The sequence below is a fragment of the Hyperoodon ampullatus genome, assembly GCF_949752795.1.
Source record: "Hyperoodon ampullatus genome assembly, chromosome: 6".
Taxonomy (NCBI): Eukaryota; Metazoa; Chordata; class Mammalia; order Artiodactyla; family Ziphiidae; genus Hyperoodon; species Hyperoodon ampullatus.
The window spans coordinates 107,511,298-107,533,632 of NC_136919.1; the positions used below are offsets into that span (position 1 = coordinate 107,511,298).

General features: G+C 46.2%; 1 protein-coding gene across 1 annotated transcript in view; it reads right to left on the reverse strand.

Annotated features, from left to right (window-relative positions):
• The window catches only part of SYK (spleen associated tyrosine kinase), a gene marked incomplete at both ends in the record, with an annotated part of 59,478 nt that extends 38,184 nt beyond the window's left edge, over positions 1 to 21,294 (reverse strand). Inside the window, 2 exons of the mRNA XM_079705842.1 lie at positions 18,647 to 18,807; positions 20,893 to 21,294. Coding sequence (XP_079561968.1) covers positions 18,647 to 18,807; positions 20,893 to 21,294 — 563 coding nt within the window. The remainder of the gene's footprint in view (positions 1 to 18,646; positions 18,808 to 20,892) is intronic.
• Between the last annotated feature and the right edge of the window lie 1,041 nt (positions 21,295 to 22,335).

Here is a 22,335-nt window from a genome sequence, read left to right on the forward strand (position 1 = left end):
AACTGGATCTGAACTCTGGTTTTCCAGATCCATGTCCAATGCCCAACCATTCTACCTTGCCTTATGCCCTGACTGACCTTTGGTTGTTAAAACTGAGATGGAGGATCATAGAATGTCTGGGGAGATGGTTCAATCACCTCATTAGAAATTGGGAAATGCAAATTAAGACCACAATGGAAATACCATTACACACCCTTCAGACTGGCAAAACTTAAAAAGACCAAAAATGCTAAATATTTCTGAGAACGAGGGCAATAGGCACCCTCGTATACTGCCTGTGGGAGCATGAATCAGTTCAATCATTTTGGAAAACAGTTTGGAATTCTCTACTGATATTGAACCTTTTTATCCCCTCTGAGTCAGCAAAACACTCCAAGATATACAAAATGTGTGCATTCTGCAACTATAAAGTATGTGGGGATGCTTATAACAGCTTTATCTGCAATTATCAAAAACCGTAAGCAGCGGGCTTCCCTGGTGGTGCAGTGGTTGAGAGTCCGCCTGCCGATGCAGGGGACACAGGTTCGTGCTCCGGTCCGGGAGGATCCCACATGCCGCGGAGTGGCTGGACCCATGAGCCATGGCCGCTGAGCCTGCGCGTCCGGAGCCTGTGCTCCGCAATGGGAGAGGCCACAACAGTGAGAGGCCCGCGTACCGGAAACAAAACAAAACAAAACAAAAAAACCGTAAGCAGCCTAAGTGCTCACTAAGTGCAGAGTAAGTAGGTGTGGGGTATTCATACCACAGAATGTCATAGAATAAAGCAAACAAATGTCAGTGATACAAAGCACAGATGACTCTCACAAGTATAAAACGTATACTGTGATTCCACATGCATGAAGTTCCCAAACAGGCAAATGCAAACAGTTTTGATGTACGCCTAGGTCCTAAGTGGTGACGAGAAAGAAAAAAGAAGAAAAAAGCCAGGGCATGCTGGACACAAGGGTGCAGGAAGTGGTGTCCTGTAACGGGTGGGTGTGAGTGAGCGGCCTTCTGCGATGCTGCTTGTGTTTTAGTTCTTGACTCCAGTGGTGTTTGCTTTAGAATTATCCATTAAGCTGCACTTACAGAGTGACTCACTCTTCTGTGTGTTTAGTATTTCATAAGAAAAACAGCATTAAAAGAGAGCTGATACAAGGCAGAAATAGAGCATCTCTTGCTTTTGGGCAGTGATTTCTGCAAAGGCACACACTTCCTTGAGGCTCTCCCTGAGAATAGGTCCCAGAAGAGTTTCTCTCCCAGAGCTCCAGCCAGGCAACCTGTTTCAGCTCCCGGGATGCCAGCGGCAACAGCTACCTGGTGAGCACAATCTAAGGACCGGGAGGCACAGGGACAGGCTGTGGACATGCAGCCCGAGCAGCCCCCGAGGCAGCTGGCAGGAAACGAGGGCAGAGAAGGGAAACCCACAGGCCCAACATCTGTAGGTGGCAAAGCCCAGAGGCTTGGTGACACTAACGGCCAGTAACTGTGAGGTGTCTGCTGGCTGCAGGCGGATCCTGGGCTGGGCTATTTTTAATCTAACATATGGAAAATAGTGGTTTGGAAGCTGAAGTATCTCCTCCTCCTGGCCCCCTCCTGTTCCTCAGAAAGCACCCCTCTGCCCTGGGACACCCGCCAGGTTTGTCACATGGACGGCCAAAGGGGAAAGAGCAAAGACTAGTCTTGCACGTTCTCTTGGGGTTGCTGGCCTCCACCCTCCAGGTCAACTCTCTTCAGGCATATTCCCGGAAGCCCCAGAATACTGTATTTTTTCCCAGTGAGTATCTTGGAAGAAGCAGGCTCATGACAGATTTGTGTTTTGCTACGACAGGGTGTGGGACTTCAGCGCTTTTGAACTGCAAAGTTGTCCTAACTGGCCTTAAGACCGTTTTGAGGTCCTTGGTGAGAGGGCAGGAGAGCCACCTTGCCTCTGCGGGTGGATGGTCTTAGGTTCTGCGATGAGCAGGCCTTGCACCTCACAGACACTAAGCACTTGGCAAAGCTGAGGTGGGGAGAGTGTTCGTTCTGCCAGGCACAGCCTGTGGGGCTGAAGCCCTTTTCCACCCTCTTACGACCTCCTGGATCAGAGAAAACATGTGGTAATGATGCCCAGACACTGACAGGGAAGTGAAGACTGGGAGGTGGTGGGACCCTCAAGGTGACCTCCACCCAGCAAGGTCTGGGGACAGTGCATTGCGTCTGCTGCACACAGAACAGGACAGCCGGGGCACATCCTAGCCCACCAGGCATTCTCACTGTCCTGTGCGTTTGTTTTCCCATGGGCAGAGTAGAGCGTGGCTGGATGGAGGGGAAAGGGGTGCCTGGGATAGGCTGTGTGCCTATGGCCGGGATGGGCTGTCCAAAGAGACAGGGAGGGGCTCATTTCCAGTGCTGACGCTGTATCGGGTGGTCAGATACTGCGGCATGGGGCCCAACCGTGGCTTCGAGACAGCAGATGAGGAGTAAGGAAGGAGAGGATATGGGAGTGGCATGCCCAGTAGTATGCTTGCCCGTATAATGCGGAGCGCAGCCCCAGACTCAGGAGGGGTATCAGCCCTAATGATCCACGGAAGACAAAAGGAAATGCAACTTCTGGGTGCTTTTGCTTTGCACTATAGCAACATTTAGGCACATGAGCACACCATACATGCAATGAAAGCAGGATCAGTGTGGAACACAGGTGTAAATATGGGGCCATGCCAAGCTATTGTTTCACACGTCTGCCTTTTAAAAAGTTTTATCAATTCCCCTCTCTCTCCCTCTGCTCTAGTTTATGAGGTGAAACTAGGTCATGCTGCTTCTCCTCCAGCTTCATGGGGACCTTGATCAGACCAATGAAGTGATACTGACGTTAGTCCAAAACCCCCTTTAAACTTTTCACTTCAGACAGGCCATGACACTTTATGCTGACCTGCGGCTGCAGAACCACACGTGTCGAATAAAATGGCACACTTTGATCCATGATGGCAACACCTAAGAGCACTCACCGAACTCAGCTTTTATTGTGGCATATGAGGGTCACACAGTCTCATTCATCTATGAATAAGGTTTTTTCTAAACCCAGAGGTCGCTTTTGAAATTTAAATATACAACAAAAAGTGAGTTATAACTTAAGCAGGGAAAAGTGAGTGGCAAATAAGAGCAAAAAAAAAAAAAAAAAAGTGAGGGCTTCCCTGGTGGCGCAGTGGTTGAGAGTCCACCTGCTGATGCAGGGGACATGGGTTCGTGCCCCGGTCCGGGAAGATCCCACATGCCGCGGAGCGGCTGGGCCCGTGAGCCATGGCTGCTGAGCCTGTGCATCCGGAGCCTGTGCTCCGCAACGGGAGAGGCCACAACAGTGAGAGGCCCGCGTACCGCAAAAAAAAAAAAAAAAAAAGTGAGATTTACCTAAGGACAAATACCAATATCAGTGCTGCAGTGGACAGGGGGAGAACATCCCGGGCCAGCAGCAAGGTGGGCACCTGAACCTGAGATTCCCCCATTAAAGCAAGGACAGTGAAGAAGGAAACCTCTTCAACTCCGGAGAACAGTGTTCCCAGCATAGAACACTCAGGAGTCCCACAGATGAATATCAATCAAATACGAGCTCAAAAAGATCACCCAAAACATAAGGAAACAGGAGTTATAAGAAAGAGGTCAGGGAGGGAAAAAGAGCCGGAGAGACAGAGATTTATACACCTAAGGACTTTCTGTATTCAAATCATCAGATACACAATATAAGCTAACTATACATGAAATATTCAAAGAGACAAAAGATGGAATCACAAAAACTAGCAAGCAATAAGATACTCTCCAAAATATATAGGAGTATTTGAGAAACAACAAAAACAAATGGAATTTCTAGAAAGTTTTAAAAAATATAATTGATGGAAAAAAAACAGTGGATGAGTTTAAAGTAGATTAGATGCAGATGAGGTGAAAATTAATGAACTGGAAGAAAAATCCAAGAACATTACATAGTTCAGTGCAAAGAGAAAAAGGAAATAGAAACTAAGAAAGAATAGAGGATGAATTAAGAAGGTCTAAAACATGTTTAATAGGAGCCTCTGAAGGAAGAAATAAGAAAGAAGGATGATAATACTTGAAAAAAATAGATGACTATTTTCCAGAACTGATGAAAGAATCCATGGTTGTAGGAAGCACAGATACAGGACAACCACTGGCTTAGCTTTAAACATATTACCTTGTTCATCTCTGTAACAACTCAGGTAACACAGTAGTTTCCCCTTTTTATCATTCAGTAAGCTGAGGTCAGAGAGATGAATTAAGCTATCTAAATCACAGAGCTATTAAGTGGCTGCGCTTGCCTGAACTTAAGTTTCTACAAATAGAAGCAGTTTCAAGGTTAACTCTGTCTCAACCAGCCAAATAATACAGGAACATTCCCTACTGCACATATGGTTAAAGACCCTCCAATGAACTTGGAAAATCTCAAATCACTATTCTTAACATAGCTTAGGTAGGCATCCAGCATCTTGAGCAGGCTCAAATGTGGTCCTCAGACCAGCATCACTTGAGAACTTATTAGAAATCCAAATTCCTGAGATATAACTCAGGCCTAGTGAGTTAAAAACTGGGGGGTGGGGGTGTGTGGTTTGACCCAGCAATCTGTGCTTTAACCAGCATCCAGGTGGTGTGCACACACACAGAAGGTTGAGAATCACTGCTTACATCATCTGCTCTGGACTTTGTACCCATCCTGTGGAACCCCACTGAAGGTACTGTTTTCATTCTTCATCCTTTCTCCTAGTTTACATTTGTTCCTTGCTCATGGGGAATACAAGTGTATATTCTTACAAGCTATCTCAATGTCTCTGAAAAAATGTAGCATATTCTGAATACAGTTTATCCTGGTTACCTTACAGGGTTGTACTTGCACTGAAAAAGATTACTAATAGCGATTTCCAAAGAGAGGCATCCACCTGCCACCCAGTATACCTGATGGGGAAGGGAGAGAGGGAGGGGGAGGGAACTGGTGAAAGGTATTGTTCTCATATTCAAGATGGCCGGTATGTCACCCAGAGTCCCCAAGCCAGGTCCAACCTGGACAAGGACCACATGGTTTAGCACATTCCTGATTCTGGGTGGACACAACCCTTTTCCTTAGAAAGCCACTGTCACCAAATCTTCTAGTACCCAGTTGTGTACTGAATGGTGTATGCCCTCATTGGACCATCTGTGCATGTTGCTCATTGTTTTACCCGTAGGTTCTCCCGGAAGGCCTCCTACAGGGCCCCAGACATTAGAGGCATGAATGAATGAATGTGTGTGTGTGTGTGTGTGTGTGTGTGTGTGGACGCGTACATGTGTGTAAAGGAGGAGAGGGTGTGAGGGGCATCGGGCTATAATGGAGAAGGATATGGTGGGGAAGGGAAGGGAAGAGAAGGGAATAGGGGAGAAAACAATGAGAACGTCATACGCCATCTAGGAAATGGCCCATGAAGAAGGGATGACTCAAAGATTAAAGTCTTTATTTCTCCTTGAAAGCGACAGGGGAGGGTACGTCTGGGGTACCTGGATTTCAGAGGCAGAGCACATAAGAGCACATCACACAGGGAACTCAATTGTTCTGCAGGGCTGGAAAGGCGGCTGACTGTGGAGGGCATGAGAAGGATAAACGGCACCACTACGTGGTACCTGCTCAGAGGCCTCTGCACTGTCTTGTTTCTCTGCATACAGGGCCCCAGGCTACCTGGGATGACGGTAACATATTGAAGAGCTGTCATGAGAAAAGCACGGGTCGAGGAGTCCCACCTATCATATGCAACAACCACAGGCCAGCGCAGGGTGCTGGGGACCACCCGCAACTGCAGGGGCTGTAACGCTCTACGACCTCAGGACCCGCGAAGCCCACAGGCCACAGCTCGTACACTCCCCAGCACGTGTGCCTCTCAGACCCTCGGACTCCAACTCTCCTGGGCTTCCTCTAGGCCTTTGTTCTCACCTTCCTGCCCTGCCCACACTACTCAGCTATGGCATGGGTAACACTCGCTCTTGACTTCTGCAAACTACGGTCCTGGTCGAAGACCTGACTCTCTGCCATCTCTCCCCCTGCAGAACCCTCATTCTCCTCTCTTCACAATCCAGGGGGCCAGCCCAGAGGTCAGGGTCTTCCTCAGGACCTCACAAGTCTCCCAGACCTGACTGCACCACTGGTTTGGCCCAGGAGACTCGACCTGGCAGCTCCTCATCCCTACCTGCTCTCCTGGGATCTCCTTCAATCCCCTCCACCTCTTAGTCCCATGGCAACGCTGGCCTGGCGTTCACCAAGCATTTCCAAAATAAGACCTGCAGTCAGCACCTCTTGCCTTCCACCATTCTCACCCAGCGGCTCTGGGCACAGCCGCCCCAGCATTCATCCTGCTGTGGCTCTTCCTCCCTCCTGATGGAGTCCAGAACTGCCTTACTACCACCTCAACCTCAGCTAAATCTAATCGGCCAGTTTAAGGATCATTTGGCAAATATTACAGTTGGTGTGGTAATAGGATGACCATCTGGCCTGAGACAGCCCTCTGGACCCCTGCTGTACCCCCTCCCATCATGTTATCGGCCCCCTTTCACTCTCCCTGAGTGGACAATCCATTCCCCGGTCCACCCCTTAGGGTCAGGAGGGACTTCCTGTCTGGTTGGACTGCCTTTCCTTCACACAGCTTGTCACTCCTGCCCTGTTCCTGGGCCAGGCCATGCTCAGGTGGCAGTGTTGCCCCCTAAGACTCTGCACTGACACTTCCTCCTGCCCAGGACCCCTTTCTTTTCTTTCTCTACTGATTCTCTTCTCCTCACTGCTCAGAGCACAGCTGAAATGTCCCTTTCCCCAGAAAAAGATTCCTACCACTGAGACCTGTTCTGAGCACTGGGGCTCCACCCGCGAAGATGGAGGCCGGTCCCTGCACTTGGGCATGCAGAACAAGTGGGACTGACAGACAACAAACAAGTGAACAGAAATAAAGATACCAATGGTGTCATTAGATGGGACAACCGTGATGGATGGAGTGGGACATGTAGTCACACGTCACACACTCTGCAGTTATGTGTTTCTGAATTTAACATCTTCCCCTAGGCTGTAAGCACGGTGCAGGCAGGGACTAAAGTCTATGTTGTTTGTCACAGTCCTATCACAATGCCTGGCACACATCTGGTGGAATGCAAGGCTATTTTTGCAGCTTTTTTTTTTTTTTTTTTTTTGAACAGCGTACTTCCAAAGTCAGAAAATAAGAACTACAGTGAAAATGGCATTGGCGACTTACTGGTTTGATGACTCCTTTGACAAATCTGAGATACTATCTTTTCTGTGCCATGTTAATTCAGCCGTTTGGAGAGCTGCCATCTGTGTATTTTAAAGGTCACCTAGAACTCACTCTTGACTCTGTAAGACTTGCAAGGACTTTTAGCCAGAAACAATAAAATGTTTTCCTGGGTACTAAACACACAGCAAGTGATAATTCCATTGTCTTTCGTTTGCATAACATGGAAATTTTAGAGCATTTTTGTTCTGAGATCCCTTACATGATGACACAAAGGGACTAGCACATTACATTTCAGCAGATGTGATGTGTTCTTGGAGCAGCACTTGTGAATGTGAGCTCTGAGCTGTCCCGCACGAACCACATGGTGAGATATTTCTGAACTGGACAGTCAGAGAACCATTGACCACAGCCCGTCCCCAGGGCCTCTTTTGGCCCAAGCAGGGCCCAGCGGTGTGACTACATGGCCTTAGAGTTTTATATGATTTGTAAAAGATATTTAATCACAGCCAGAGAAGACCACTCTTTCTTCCACTCCAACTTCTTTTCGCAGAGTTGACAATGATCCTAAAAATGGACATGCATTACTCAGAATGAGCTGTGAACCTAGAGGAAGGACTGAGTTTTCTTTTTTCAAAATGAAAAAAATACTACCGAGTCAGGGAAGATGGCGGAAGAGTAAGACGCGGAGATCACCTTCCTCCCCACAGATACATCAGAAATTCATCTACACGTGGAACAACTCCAACAGAACACCTACTGAACGCTGACAGAAGACCTCAGACCCCCCAAAAGGCAAGAAACTCCCCACATACCTGGGTAGGTCAAAAGGAAAAAAAAGAATAAACAGAGACAATAGGATATGGACGGGACCTGCACCAGTGGGAGGGAGCCGTGAAGGAGGGAAGGTTTCTACACACTACAAGCCCCTTCGAGGGCGGAGACTGCAGGTGGCGGAGGGGGAAAGCTTCGGAGTAGCGGAGGAGAGCACAGCAACAGGGGTGTGGAGGGCAAAGCAGAGAGATTTTGGCACAGAGGATCGGTGCCCTCAGGCACACACCAGCCCGAGAGACTTGTCTGCTCGGCCGCCAGGGCGGGCGGGGCTGGGAGCTGAGGCTCGGGTATCGGCTTTCAGTCGGAGCGCAGGGAGAGGTCTGGGGCTGGCGGCAGGAAGAGAGCCTGAAGGGGTTAGTGCTAGCCCGGAGGGAGTCCGGGGAAAGGGTCTGGAGCTACCGGAGAGGCAAGAGACTTTTTTCCCTTTTGTTGCCTGGTGCGCGAGGAGAGGGCATTCCCCTCCCTCCCCTCTGCCTGAGTGAGCCAGAGCCCCCGAATCAGCGGCTCCTTTAAACCCGTCCTGTCTGAGCGAAGAACGGACGCCCTCCGGCGACCTACGCGCAGAGGCGGGGCCAGGTCCAAGGCTGAGACCCGGGAGCTGTGAGAGCAGAGACAGGGAAATCTCTCTGTGCAGCCTCCGAGGCAGCGGATTAAAGCTCCACGGTCCATTTGATGTGCCCTGCGTCTGTGGAGTGCATGAATGGACAGCGAATCATCCCAAATTGAGGAAGTGGACCTTGAGGACAAGATTTAAGACTTTCCCCCCCTTTTTTTTTCCTCTTTTTACAACGAATTATCTCAAATTAAGGAGGTGGACTTAGCAAGATTTCAGACTTTTCGCCCTTTTCCTCTTTTTACAACGAATTATCCCAAATCGAGGAGGTGGACTTGGAGAGCAAGATTTTTGATTTTTCCCCCTGCTCTCTTTTTGTGAATGTGTATGTGTAATTTTCTGTGTAAGATTCTCTCTGTATAGCTTTGCTTCCACCATATGTCCCAGGGTTCTTTCGGTCCGTGTTTTTTTTCAATAATTACTTTTTAATTTTAATAACGCTACTATATTTCATACTTTATTCTATTGTACTTTACCTGCTCTTTCTTTTTTTCCTCCCTTCCCTTCCTCCCTCCCTCCCTCCGCTCCTCCTTTCCTTCTTTCTTTTTCTTTCCTCCATCCCTCCCTCCCTCCCACCCTTCTTCTTTCCACTTTCTTTTTCTTTCCTTCCTCCCTCCCTCCCTCCCTCCTGTCTTTCTTTCTTTCTTTCCTTCCTCCCTCCCTCCCTCTCTTCTTCCATTCACTCTTCCTTTTGCTTTCATTCCTCCCTCCCTCCCTCCCTCCTTTCTTTCCTTTCTTTCCATCCTTCCTCCCTCCCTCCTTTCTTTCTTTCTTCCTTCCTTCCTTCCTTACTTCCCTTCTTCCTTTCTTTCAATCTCTCTTTCTTTCTTCTACTAATTATTTCTTTCTACTTTTTCTCACTGTTATTCTGAGCTGGGTGGATGAAAGGCTCTTGGTGCTGCAGCCAGGAGTTAGTGCTGTGCCTCTGAAGTGGGAGAGCCAACTTCAGGACACGGGTCCACAAGAGACCTCCCAGCTCCACATAATATCAAGCAGCGAAAATCTCCCAGGGATCTCCATCTCAACACCAGCACCCAGCTTCAGTCAACGACCAGCAAGCTACAGTGCTGGTCACCCTATGCCAAGCAACTAGCAAGGCAGGAACACAACCCCACCCATTAGCAGAGAGGATACCTAAAAACATAATAAGGCCACAGGCACCCCAAAACACACCACCAGACGTGGACCTGTCCACCAGAAAGACAAGATCGAGCTTCAACCACCAGAACACAGGCATTAGTCCCCCCCACCAGGAAGCCTACACAACCTACTGAAACAACCTTAGCCACGGGGGACAGACACCAAAAGCAACGGGAACTACGAATCTGCAGCCTGCAAAAAGGAGACCCCAAACACAGTAACATAAGCAAAATGAGAAAGCAGAAAAACACACAGCAGGTGAAGGAGCAAGATAAAAACCTACCAGACCTAACAAATGAAGAGGTAATAGGCAGTCTACCTGAAAAAGAATTCAGAATAATGATAGTAAAGCTGATCCAAGATTCTATTTCCCAGATCCATAATCTTGGAAATAGAATAGACAATATGCAAGAAACAGTTAACAAGGACCTAGAAGAACTAAAGATGAATCAAGCATCGATTAAAAACACAATAAATGAAATGAAAAATACTTTAGATGGGATCAATAGCAGAATAACTGAGGCAGAAGAACGGATAAGTGAGGTGGAAGATAAAATAGTGGAAATAACTGATGCAGAGCAAAATAAAGAAAAAAGAATGAAAAGAACAGAGGACAGTCTCAGAGACCTCTGGGACAACATTAAACGCACCAACATTCGAATTATAGGGGTTCCAGAAGAAGAAGAGAAAAAGAAAGGGACTGAGAAAATATTTGAAGAGATTATAGTTGAAAACTTCCCTAATATGGGAAAGGAAATAGTTAATCAAGTCCAGGAGGCACAGAGAGTCCCATACAGAATAAATCCAAGAAGAAATACGCCAAGACACATATTAATCAAACTGTCAAAAATTAAACACAAAGAAATCATATTAAAAGCAGCAAGGGAAAAACAACAAATAACACACAAGGGAATCCCCATCAGGTTAACAGCTGATCTCTCAGCAGAAACTCTACAAGCCAGAAGGGAGTGGCAGGACATAATTAAAGTGATGAAGGAGAGAAACCTGCAACCAAGATTACTCTACCCAGCAAGGATCTCATTCAGATTTGATGGAGAAATTAAAACGTTTACAGACAAGCAAAAGCTGAGAGAGTTCAGCACCACCAAACCAGCTTTACAACAAATGCTAAAGGAACTTCTCTAGGCAAGAAATACAACAGAAGGACTATACCTACAATAACGAACCCAAAGCCATTAAGGAAATGGGAATAGGAACATACATATCAATAATTACCTTAAATGTAAATGGACTAAATGCTCCCACCAAAAGACACAGAGTGGCTGAATGGATACAAAAACAAGACCCATATATATGCTGTCTACAAGAGACCCACTTCAGACCTAGAGACACATACAGATTGAAAGTAAGGGGATGGAAAAAGATATTCCATGCAAATGGAAATCAAAAGAAAGCTGGAGTAGCAATTCTTATATCAGACAAAATAGACTTTAAAATAAAGACTATTAGAAGAGACAAAGAAGGACACTACATAACGATAAAGGGATCGATCCAAGAAGAAGATATAACAATTGTAAATATTTATGCACCCAACATAGGAGCACCTCAATACATAAGGCAAATACTAACAGCCATAAAAGGGGAAATCGACAGTAACACAATCATAGTAGGGGACTTTAACACCCCACTTTCACCAATGGACAGATCATCCAAAATGAAAATAAATAAGGAAACACAAGCTTTAAATGATACATTAAACAAGATGGACTTAATTGATATTTATAGGACATTCCACCCAAAAACAACAGAATACACATTTTTCTCAAGTGCTCATGGAACATTCTCCAGGATAGATCATATCTTGGGTCACAAATCAAGCCTTGGTAAATTTAAGAAAATTGAAATTGTATCAAGTATCTTTTCCGACCACAATGCTATGAGACTAGACATCAATTACAGGAAAAGATCTGTAAAAAATACAAACACATGGAGGCTAAACAATACACTACTCAATAATGAAGTGATCACTGAAGAAATCAAAGAGGAAATTAAGAAATACTTAGAAACAAATGACAATGGAGACACGACGACCCAAAACCTATGGGACGCAGCAAAAGCAGTTCTAAGGGGGAAGTTTATAGCAATACAATCCCACCTTAAGAAACAGGAAACATTTCGAGTAAACAACCTGACCCTGCACCTAAAGCAATTAGAGAAAGAAGAACAAAAAACCCCCAAAGTTAGCAGAAGGAAAGAAATCATAAAGATCAGATCAGAAATAAATGAAAAAGAAATGAAGGAAACGATAGCAAAGATCAACCAAACTAAAAGCTGGTTCTTTGAGAAGATAAACAAAATTGACAAACCATTAGCCAGACTCATCAAGAAAAGAAGGGAGAAGACTCAAATCAGTAGAATTAGAAATGAAAAAGGAGAAGTAACAACTGACACTGCAGAAATACAAAAGATCATGAGAGATTACTATAAGCAACTCTATGCCAATAAAATGGACAACCTGGAAGAAATGGACAAATTCTTAGAAATGCACAACCTACCAAGACTGACTCAGGAAGAAATAGAAAATATGAATAGACCAATCACAAGCACTGAAATTGAAACTGTGATTAAAAATCTTCCATCAAACAAAAGCCCAGGACCAGATGGCTTCACAGGCAAATTCTATCAAACATTTAGAGAAGAGCTAACACCCATCCTTCTCAAACTCTTCCAAACAATATCAGAGGAAGGAACACTCCCAAACTCATTCTACGAGGCCACCATCACCTTGATACCAAAACCAGGCAAGGATGTCACAAAGAAAGAAAACTACAGGCCAATATCACTGATGAACATAGATGCAAAAATCCTCAACAAAATACTAGCAAACAGAATCCAACAGCACATTAAAAGGATCATACACCATGATCAAGTGGGGTTTATTCCAGGAATGCAAGGATTCTTCAATATACGCAAATCAATCAATGTGATACACCATATTAACAAGTTGAAGGAGAAAAACCATATGATCATCTCAATAGATGCAGAGAAAGCTTTCGACAAAATTCAACACCCATTTATGATAAAAACCCTGCAGAAAGTAGGCATAGAGGGAACTTTCCTCAACATAATAAAGGCCATATATGACAAACCCACAGCCAACATTGTCCTCAATGGTGAAAAACTGAAACCATTTCCACTAAGATCAGGAACAAGACAAGGCTGCCCACTCTCACCACTCTTATTCAACATAGTTTTGGAAGTTTTAGCCACAGCAATCAGAGAAGAAAAGGAAATAAAAGGAATCCAAATTGGAAGAGAAGAAGTAAAGCTGTCACTGTTTGCAGATGACATGATACTATACATAGAGAATCCTAAAGATGCTACCGAAAAACTACTAGAGCTAATCAATGAATTTGGTAAAGTAGCAGGATACAAAATTAATGCACAGAAATCTCTGGCATTCCTGTACACTAATGATGAAAAATCTGAAAATGAAATCAAGAAAACACTCCCATTTACCATTGCAACAAAAAGAATAAAATATCTAGGAATAAACCTACCTAAGGAGACAAAAGACCTGTATGCAGAAAATTATAAGACACTGATGAAAGAAATTAAAGATGATTTAAATAGATGGAGAGATATACCATGCTCCTGGATTGGAAGAATCAATATTGTGAAAATGACTCTACTACCCAAAGCAATCTACAGATTCAATGCAATCCCTATCAAACTACCACTGGCATTTTTCACAGAAGTAGAACAAAAAATTTCAAAATTTGTTTGGAAAAACAAAAGACCCCGAATAGCCAAAGCAATCTTGAGAACGAAAAACGGAGCTGGAGGAATCAGGCTGCCTGACTTCAGACTATACTACAAAGCTACAGTAATTAAGACAGTGTGGTACTGGCATAAAAACAGAAAGATAGATCAGTGGATCAGGATAGAAAGCCCAGAGATAAACCCACACACATATGGCCAACTTATCTTTGATAAAGGAGGCAGGAATGTACAGTGGAGAAAGGACAGCCTCTTCAATAAGTGGTGCTGGGAAAACTGGACAGGGACATGTAAAAGTATGAGATTAGATCATTCCCTAACACCATACACAAAAATAAGCTCAAAATGGATTAAAGACCTAAATGTAAGGCCAGAAACTATCAAACTCTTAGAGGAAAACATAGGTAGAACACTCTATGACATAAATCACAGCAAGATCCTTTTGGACCCACCTCCTAGAGAAATGGAACTAAAAACAAAGATAAACAAATGGGACCTAATGAAACTTCAAAGCTTTTGCACAGCAAAGGAAACCATAAACAAGACCAAAAGACAACCCTCAGAATGGGAGAAAATATTTGCAAATGAAGCAACTGACAAAGGATTAATCTCCAAAATTTATAAACAGCTCATGCAGCTCAATAGCAAAAAAACAAACAACCCAATCCAAAAATGGGCAGAAGACTTAAATAGGCATTTCTCCAAAGAAGATATACAGACTGCCAACAAACACATGAAAGAATGCTCAACATCATTAATCATTAGAGAAATGCAAATCAAAACTACAATGAGATATCATCTCACACCAGTCAGAATGGCCATCATCAAGAAATCTAGAAACAATAAATGCTGGAGAGGGTGTGGAGAAAAGGGAACACTCTTGCACTGCTGGTGGGAATGTGAATTGGTACAGCCACTATGGAGAACAGTATGGAGGTTCCTTAAAAACCTAAAAATAGAACTACCATATGACCCAGCAATCCCACTACTGGGCATATACCCTGAGAAAACCATAATTCAAAAAGAGACATGTACCAAAATGTTCATTGCAGCTCTATTCACAATAGCCCGGAGCTGGAAACAACCTAAGTGTCCATCATCGGATGAATGGATAAAGAAGATGTGGCACATATATACAATGGAATATTACTCAGCCATAAAAAGAAACGAAACTGAGCTATTTGTAATGAGGTGGATAGACCTAGAGTCTGTCATACAGAGTGAAGTAAGTCAGAAAGAGAAAGACAAATACTGTATGCTAACACATATATATGGAATTAAAAAAAAAAAATGTCATGAAGAACCTAGGGGTAAAACGGGAATAAAGACACAGACCTACTTGAGAATGGACTTGAGGATATGGGGAAGGGGAAGGGTAAGCTGTGACAAAGGGAAAGAGAGGCATGGACATATATACACTACCAAACGTAAGGTAGATAGATAGTGGGAAGCAGCCGCAGAGCACAGGGAGATCAGCTCGGTGCTTTGTGACCGCCTGGAGGGGTGGGATGGGGAGGGTGGGAGGGAGGGAGATGCATGAGGGAGGGGATGTGGGAACAGATGTATATGTATGACTGATTCACTTTGTTATAAAGCAGAAACTAATAAAAAAAAAATACTACCAAATTATTGTCAAAGGAAGAGGCAAACACTATGCCATCAAAAGATGTAGAAAATAAAAGGTGCTATAGACATGTGTCAGGAACTTAAGTAATAATAAAAATCTTACTTTTTCTAAATTTTGTATGTTTAAGGGATTGATTAGTTTTTTAAAAATTGTAAATCATTGTGACTTTTTTCTCACTCTAAAATATACTGTATTTTGTACCTAATTTTGTGTTCTTTCTTAAAGAGGGTGTCCAAATTATACATGATTTGGACCCCACCAATTCTGGATCCTTCCTTTGGGGGAGAGGATACAACATTTTCAGAAAGTAAGCTTTGTTTCTCTTTCCTAACAAATCCATTTTGTAGTCACACCTGAGCTGTGGCTAATTTCTCAAAATGGCAAACTGTGCTGTTATGTGAGGCCTCAGAGAGCTGAGGGGACTCATCCCCAACACAGCCTGTCCACTCTGCCTCTGTCCCTGATGTCACGAATGAAGCAGAGCTCCGGGCCCGACCCACAGGACCTGGGCTGAGGGTCCCTGTCTGGTGTTCCCATCTGGCCAAGCCAGACCCCAGACACAGGCAGGTGCCTTAGTCAGAACATCACAGGCTGAGGGGCTTCAACAACAGATGTTTCTTTCTCTCAGTTCTGGAGGCTGGAAGTCTTGGCTCACGATGCTGGTGAAAGCCTGTTTCCTGGCATGTAGACGGCCGCCATCTGGCTGTACGCTCACATACATGGCCTTGCCTCTCTGGTGCAGGCAGACTCCAGCCTCCTCCTTTTCATAGATAATCCCATCATGGGGCCCCATCTTCATGGCTTTGTCTAAACCTAATCTTCTCTCAAAGGCCCCACCTCCAAATCTGTTACACTGGGGGCTGAGGCTTCCACATACAAATCTGTGGGGACACAAACATTCAGCCCATCATAGCAGGTGATGAAAAGCCACCTCTAGAAATGCCACAGATGACTGCAAGGGAGGGTCTACAGGCCACACTGTCCATCTCCTCTGGAAAGAGCCTTTATTCTCCAAGGACAGTACCAAGTCCCTGACAGCCACTCTTCACAAAGCCACTCCTGAACAGTCCCAGCCAAGCTGTGTGGACAGGAGACTAGAGGGGGGAGCGGGCATTCTGAGTGATGTGCCCTGGCACCACGCCTTACACGGGGAGAGCGGTGGAGCCAGAGACAGTGGACGCCCTGGACGTGGCTTTTGCTTCTGCTTCCTCTCAGCCTAGACATGCTAGGGACACCACATTCCAGCTCTCATCTCCTACTTGCCTGACAAGCCTTGGGCAAGCTCCTCTGTGCCTAAGTCCTTGTCTGAAAATCAAGGGATTTAGACCATTAGCAGTGAGGTCCCTTCTGGCTCAGGGGTTCTGCTACCGCAAATGGATTTCACACCATAGTTCAAGCGGAGAGAAAACATGCCCAGTGTGGCCGGTGAGCATGCTCACTTCTGCACCTCTGCACTGGCTCTTTTCTACACGCAGCCAGACGGGTCCCATTGAACTTCAGTTGGATCTTCCCTAACACCTTCCCGAAGCTGGACAGACTGGTTTGCCCAAAGCAAAGTCCTCCCAATGCCCGAGAGCCTTCAGTCCCTGGCCCCCATCCTCCATTTCTCCCCCTCTCACTCTGCACCAACCACAGTGGCCTCATGGTGGCCTGGCTCTCCTAGCACACTTCTGGCCTCTGGGCACCCACATATACTGTTCCCTCATCAGGATGGCTCCCAGCTGCTTTCAGGTCTCTGCACAAATGTCTCCTTTACAGTCAGGCCCTTCCTCGTCATCCAGCATAAAACAGAACCCCCAACCACAGCATGCTCTAGTCCCTTCCTTAAATGCTCTGATGTGCTGTGCAGCTCTTGTTCAATCATTCAGTGTCTACTTCTGCCAGTGACATGTGGGCTCCACAAGGCAGACGCCTCCGTCTCCAATGCCCAGGACGGAGCTGGTGTCCAGTGCCTCACGCAACTGTGGACACTGATAAATGCTGGTCCACAGATGGACGAGTCGGTTTAAATGATGGGGAAGTAGGCAGGAGACACATTCTTTAGGGAAACCTGGATGGGGCCGGAGAAGACCCAGTTGGAAGGACCCCACAGCTGTGGGGCTGTCCCAGGGTGGGTGGGGAGCAGGCGGTCTCCCTGAACGTAGCTGTTCCCTGGAGAGAGTCTGAGTGCAGGCTTCTGAACTGGTGAGAAGGCAGAGGCCTTGCTGTTTGGATAACCCAAACTGGGGCTGACTTAATGTACCAAGATGCCATGTATGCAGTGCCATGACAGGTGTGATGGAAATTATTCCTAAGAAGGTGGTAAAAGTTCAAACCTCAGGGGAAAATGAGCTGAGAGGTGCCACACTGAGGGGAAAAAATCTCCCTCTGTCCCATGATTCCTGCCAGAGGCCATTACTGCATCCACTGAGCCATCATCCCAGTCACGCTGTGTGCCAGCCTGGGCTGCTCTGGACTTGTTTTTAGGATCTTTTTTTTTTTTTTTTTTTTTGAGTATTGTGTTTAAGATCATTTCTTAAATAATAGGGATTATGGGAAAGTCTGAGGAAAATTCTTTACATAGATGGATACTCAGAGAAAACACTTCAATTCTAGGAAAAGTTTACAATGCCAGCTGGGTGTGACTCCACCTCCTTGGTCATGGGGCCACACTGCTGTGTAAGTGTCCGAGGCCAGATTGGGGCACCCAGTCAGCATGTCCGGGGCGGGGGTCACTGAGCAGTGACAAACACAGGTGAGCATGCCTTGGCTGGCAGCCCCCCCTGCATCCCACCAGCCACAGCACCTCGGGGGAATGAGGTTGACACCTGTCCGAGACAGCTCCTTGCCCTCTCTGGACCACTGACCCTGATACATAGTATCAGCAGCCTGCATCTCCAGCACCTCCAGGATTGAGGTGCACTGAGCACTGAGGATAAGACTGAGCAGGCCTTGAGACACACACCTCATTTCTGAGATTATGAGGCCAGAGTCTGCACACCTGCTTGTGATCAAGTTCCTGCACTAACCTTTCATATGAGTGACTCCCAGCAAATTTTCTTTATTATCCATCCTATTGGTACTTCTCCCCAAGTAAAAAGAGAAGAAAAGTCTGAGATCTTGGGGCAAGTGTGAGCAAACACACTGCAGTATCTTTAGCTTGGATGGATAGCCACAGAGAGTGTTACGCATCCCATGTTTGTCATTAAAAGCAGAATATGTGGCTGAATAGATATTCTTCAATGATGTCCCTCGGTGCCCAAGAAAAGTGTTCACTTTGGGGCCATACTGGGCAAAACAAATGCTGAATTCCATGAGATGGCTTCAATTTGAGATGCCTGTGCAGCCAACCAACACACGTGTTTTGATGATAGCACATGATCCCTTCCCCAGGGTCACCAGGACTCCAGCGATGGGGAGGCTGAGCTACCACTAACTGGCCAAGCAGGCCTGGAGCTACTGGGTGAAGGGAAAAGACACAATACTTACAAAAACTTTCCATTTGTCTTTGATCCTATCAGGACAATCTGCTCAGATTCATCCCGAGAGATTTTTCCGTGGAACCAGGGCATTTTTTCATGGGCTGTGGTGGCGATCAGCTTCTCCAGCTGAGGTTTCTGGCTGATAATGGCCTGCTCGAGAGCTTGACCCTGCCACGAGGAGAAGAGAGTGAAGCCATAGCAAGTGAAAGTGACGAGAAAGACGCAGAAAGCATTTCCAATCTATCCTAAGTCCTGACATGGTAAAATGGAATCACATTTATTTATGTGTTTGTATGTTCATTCAATAAATAAAGCCAATAGACCTGATATATTATTTAAGTGCCTTCAAGTATATAACTAACAAAATAGATTTTAGGATACAGAGGTGGGCACTTTCAAAGCCACATTGGGCTTTAGAAACCATCTGGTATAATCCATGAGGTCTAGAGAATGGTCTTCCTGCCCTCTTCCAATCAGTCGCCTCCTAGAACTGATTGTTCTGTGTTAGACCCTGATCACATAATAACAATCTGTCTGCCTCTACAAGGCTTCACTCTGAGCACTTACACATGTTGCTGCCTGTAACTGCAAGAGATGTGATCACAGAAAGAGGAGATAAACCTTGACAACATGGAAAACAAAAATGAGAAAAAGGCTGACAGCTGGGTAAATTCGCTTCTTCAACTGTTCTTAGTGGGAGAGAAATAGATATCTTTCACAGTAGTAAATAAACAACCTGAGTTGATTATTCCAAGTTATAAAAAGAATCAGAAGTGAAAATAAAAACATAACCAACCCACACAAGGAGATGGAAGGGGGGAGGGAAGGCAGAAGGGAAGGTGAATTTGAAAATTTTGTCATGCTTCACAGATGGAATGAAAAACAAAAGCAGTAATAGTTACGTACCAGAGAGGCATCCGATTCAAAGTGAGGAGAGGGCAAAAGCAAAGGGTGTGGAATACTACTCGGCCATAATAAAGAATGGACCCCTGACACACAGCTGACTCACGAATGCATTATGTGGAGTGTAAGAAGCTGCTCTGAAAAGGCTACATGCTGTGTGAGTCCATTTATATGCATTCTGGCAAAACTATAGGGACAGAAATCAGATGAGGAGTTGCCAGGGGCTGGGGTTGGGGGTGAACATGAGGATGCTTGATGGGTGATGGAACTGTTGCATGTCTTGACTGGGGTGGGGGGCTACATGATGCCCTGTGATTGTCAAAAAATCATAGAACCATATACCTAAAAAGGATGAATTTCACGGTGTGTAAATTACACCTCAATAAATCTGATTTATCTGATTTAAGAAAAGAGTAAAAAGATGGTCTAAGACTTATGTAATGAATACCGATGAAAAATACTGAATACATAGTATCTGTTTGCAAGACTGAATTCAGTGCAGAACATATTAAAGGAGTCAAGAAGTCGGTGTATAGAATCCTCAGAAAGCCTGTACTGTCATACATCCACATGGATATATAGAAAACATACATCCAGGAAACACAAGGACATGGTTGAACACGTGGGTCTGAGCAGGAGACCATCAGCCAGCCTGGTGGCTCCTGATATCAAGTGCTCTTGAGAGTGTGGCAGGAATGTAAGTTGTCACAACCTCTGGGACCTTTCTGGATGACAACCTGTCAATACGTCCAAATCCTTCACTGTGGCAAATCCAACCTGTTCAGGGTTATCCTGCTGATGCTGCGTAAAGCTTAGGAGAATGTCACTAGCAGCGTTATTTATAAACCATGAAGGTGTCCGTCAATAGGTACTAGTAAAATAAATTATGGTGCACAGAAGGGACCATCAGGCAGCCAGTAACAGGCTGAGGCAGCTGTGCGTCTGTCGACCTGGAAAGTTCTGCAAGAGATGTTATGAAGGGGTGAAATCAAGTGCCAATCAGTGTGTTCAGTATGACCCTGTTGGGTAAATAAAAACCAGTATATGCCTGTGATGCCTCTCTGAAAGGGCCCAGCACGAATTGGGTAACAGTGGTTTCCTGTGGTGGAGAAACCCACATGGCTGGCACAGTAGGGGCCCACCCTCTCAAGGGTGACCGCAAAAGAGGAAAGGCTGTCTTCTTGGAGTGAGGCATTTGGGGGCCCACGCTGATGACTAAGGAATAGGTTGCTTATCTGAGGCACCACTGCATGGCTCTCATGCAACTGGGTGCCCGTGTGGCATTCCAGGGCCCGCGTGCACACGACACCGTGCCCCGCCGCCGCTGCCAGGGGACCGGCTGCCGCCCACCTGTAGGTTCCATGTCTGTTTCACATACTCCCGGATGAGGTTCTCCTTCAGGTCCTCAAAGGGGCCGGTTTTGGGCTGCACCCCGGGCGGCCGGTTGAAGGGCTTCTTGAGGAGGCAGATGAGGCCATCCAGCTCCTGGGAGTGGTAGTGGCAAAGCTCGGCGGGGCTGCCGTGGGCCCTGCCGCCCGAGATGGCGTAGGTCCCGTTCAGCTCACGTTCAATGGTGTAGTGATGCGCCTTCCGGTCATGCGCCACCGACAGGGCGAAGCCGCCCAGGTAGTTGCGGCTCTGGCGCAGCAGGTAGAGCCCGTCGCTCATGCCCCCCTGGACCAGGTAGTCTTCTGCCTCCTCCCGGGTGATGTTGCCGAAGAAGAAGGGCAGGTGGTTAGCGCTGTCGCCCATCCCTGCGCCTTCCCCTCACGTGTCCACCTGGCAAAACAAAGACGGGGCGGAGGTCAGGAGCTGAGCGGTAGGACGCTGTTAGAGCACCGACCCTCCAGATAAGGACGCAAGTCCTCCTGCCCGGCGGCAGCTCTTCCCTCTGGGACTCGGGTCGAGAGCCTGAACCAACTGTGCCCTCGTCGTTTCTGCCCACATAACCATTACATTTCCAAACACACCCTCTCAATATTGAACCAAGAAACAGAGCATTGGACCCATGCAGTCAAATTAATCTTTTGTGTGTGGGGGGCGGGGCGGGGGGGACAGAGAATGCTAAGAGACAAACTAGAAAGAGAAGTCCCCTTGCAAAACAGGGCTTAGGAGCTCTCTGACAGTCAGTGGGGCACAGGGGTAGAACCCAGACGAGCCCCTTGTTCTCTGGAGATGCAGAGAGTTGTCAAGAACACACACGCTGGTCAGAGTTATGTGCAGTGAAGACGTCACTGGACTCCTTCTACGTGGACATTGAGGGTCTACTGTGTCACACGCTATAGCTGGACACCAGAGAGCTGAGCACTGGCCACATTTATATATGTCAAGCCTCTGGCCAGGAGGTAGGATGGGCAAGTGGCTGCCCTGAGGCATGAAAGTGCCATCCTCCCGGAGCCCCAGGCCTCAGAGACACACTGTCCCCTTCCCACCCTCCTCCAGACCACTTCCTGGCACCCGCCTTGTACCATCCGCCGGAACAGTATCGAAGAAATAGTGCAGGTTCCACATGTGATGAGGACACCTGTCACCAAAAACAGATACTTCTCGCACTAAACAGACACACACTTCAGAGGGGAAGTGTGAAGGCAGTGAATGTAATTTGACAGGAAGACTGTTTGATCATTTGTGGTTGTAGATGAGAAGGATCTATATTGCCAGTCCAAAAAGTATCCAAAATAGTGTATATTTTAACCAAAAGGGGCTTGTCATCAATGGAAAAGTATCTAGATGACTGCATCTGTGCATCTAGGGAGCAAAGCACATACCCCTTCATGTTACACACACAGACAT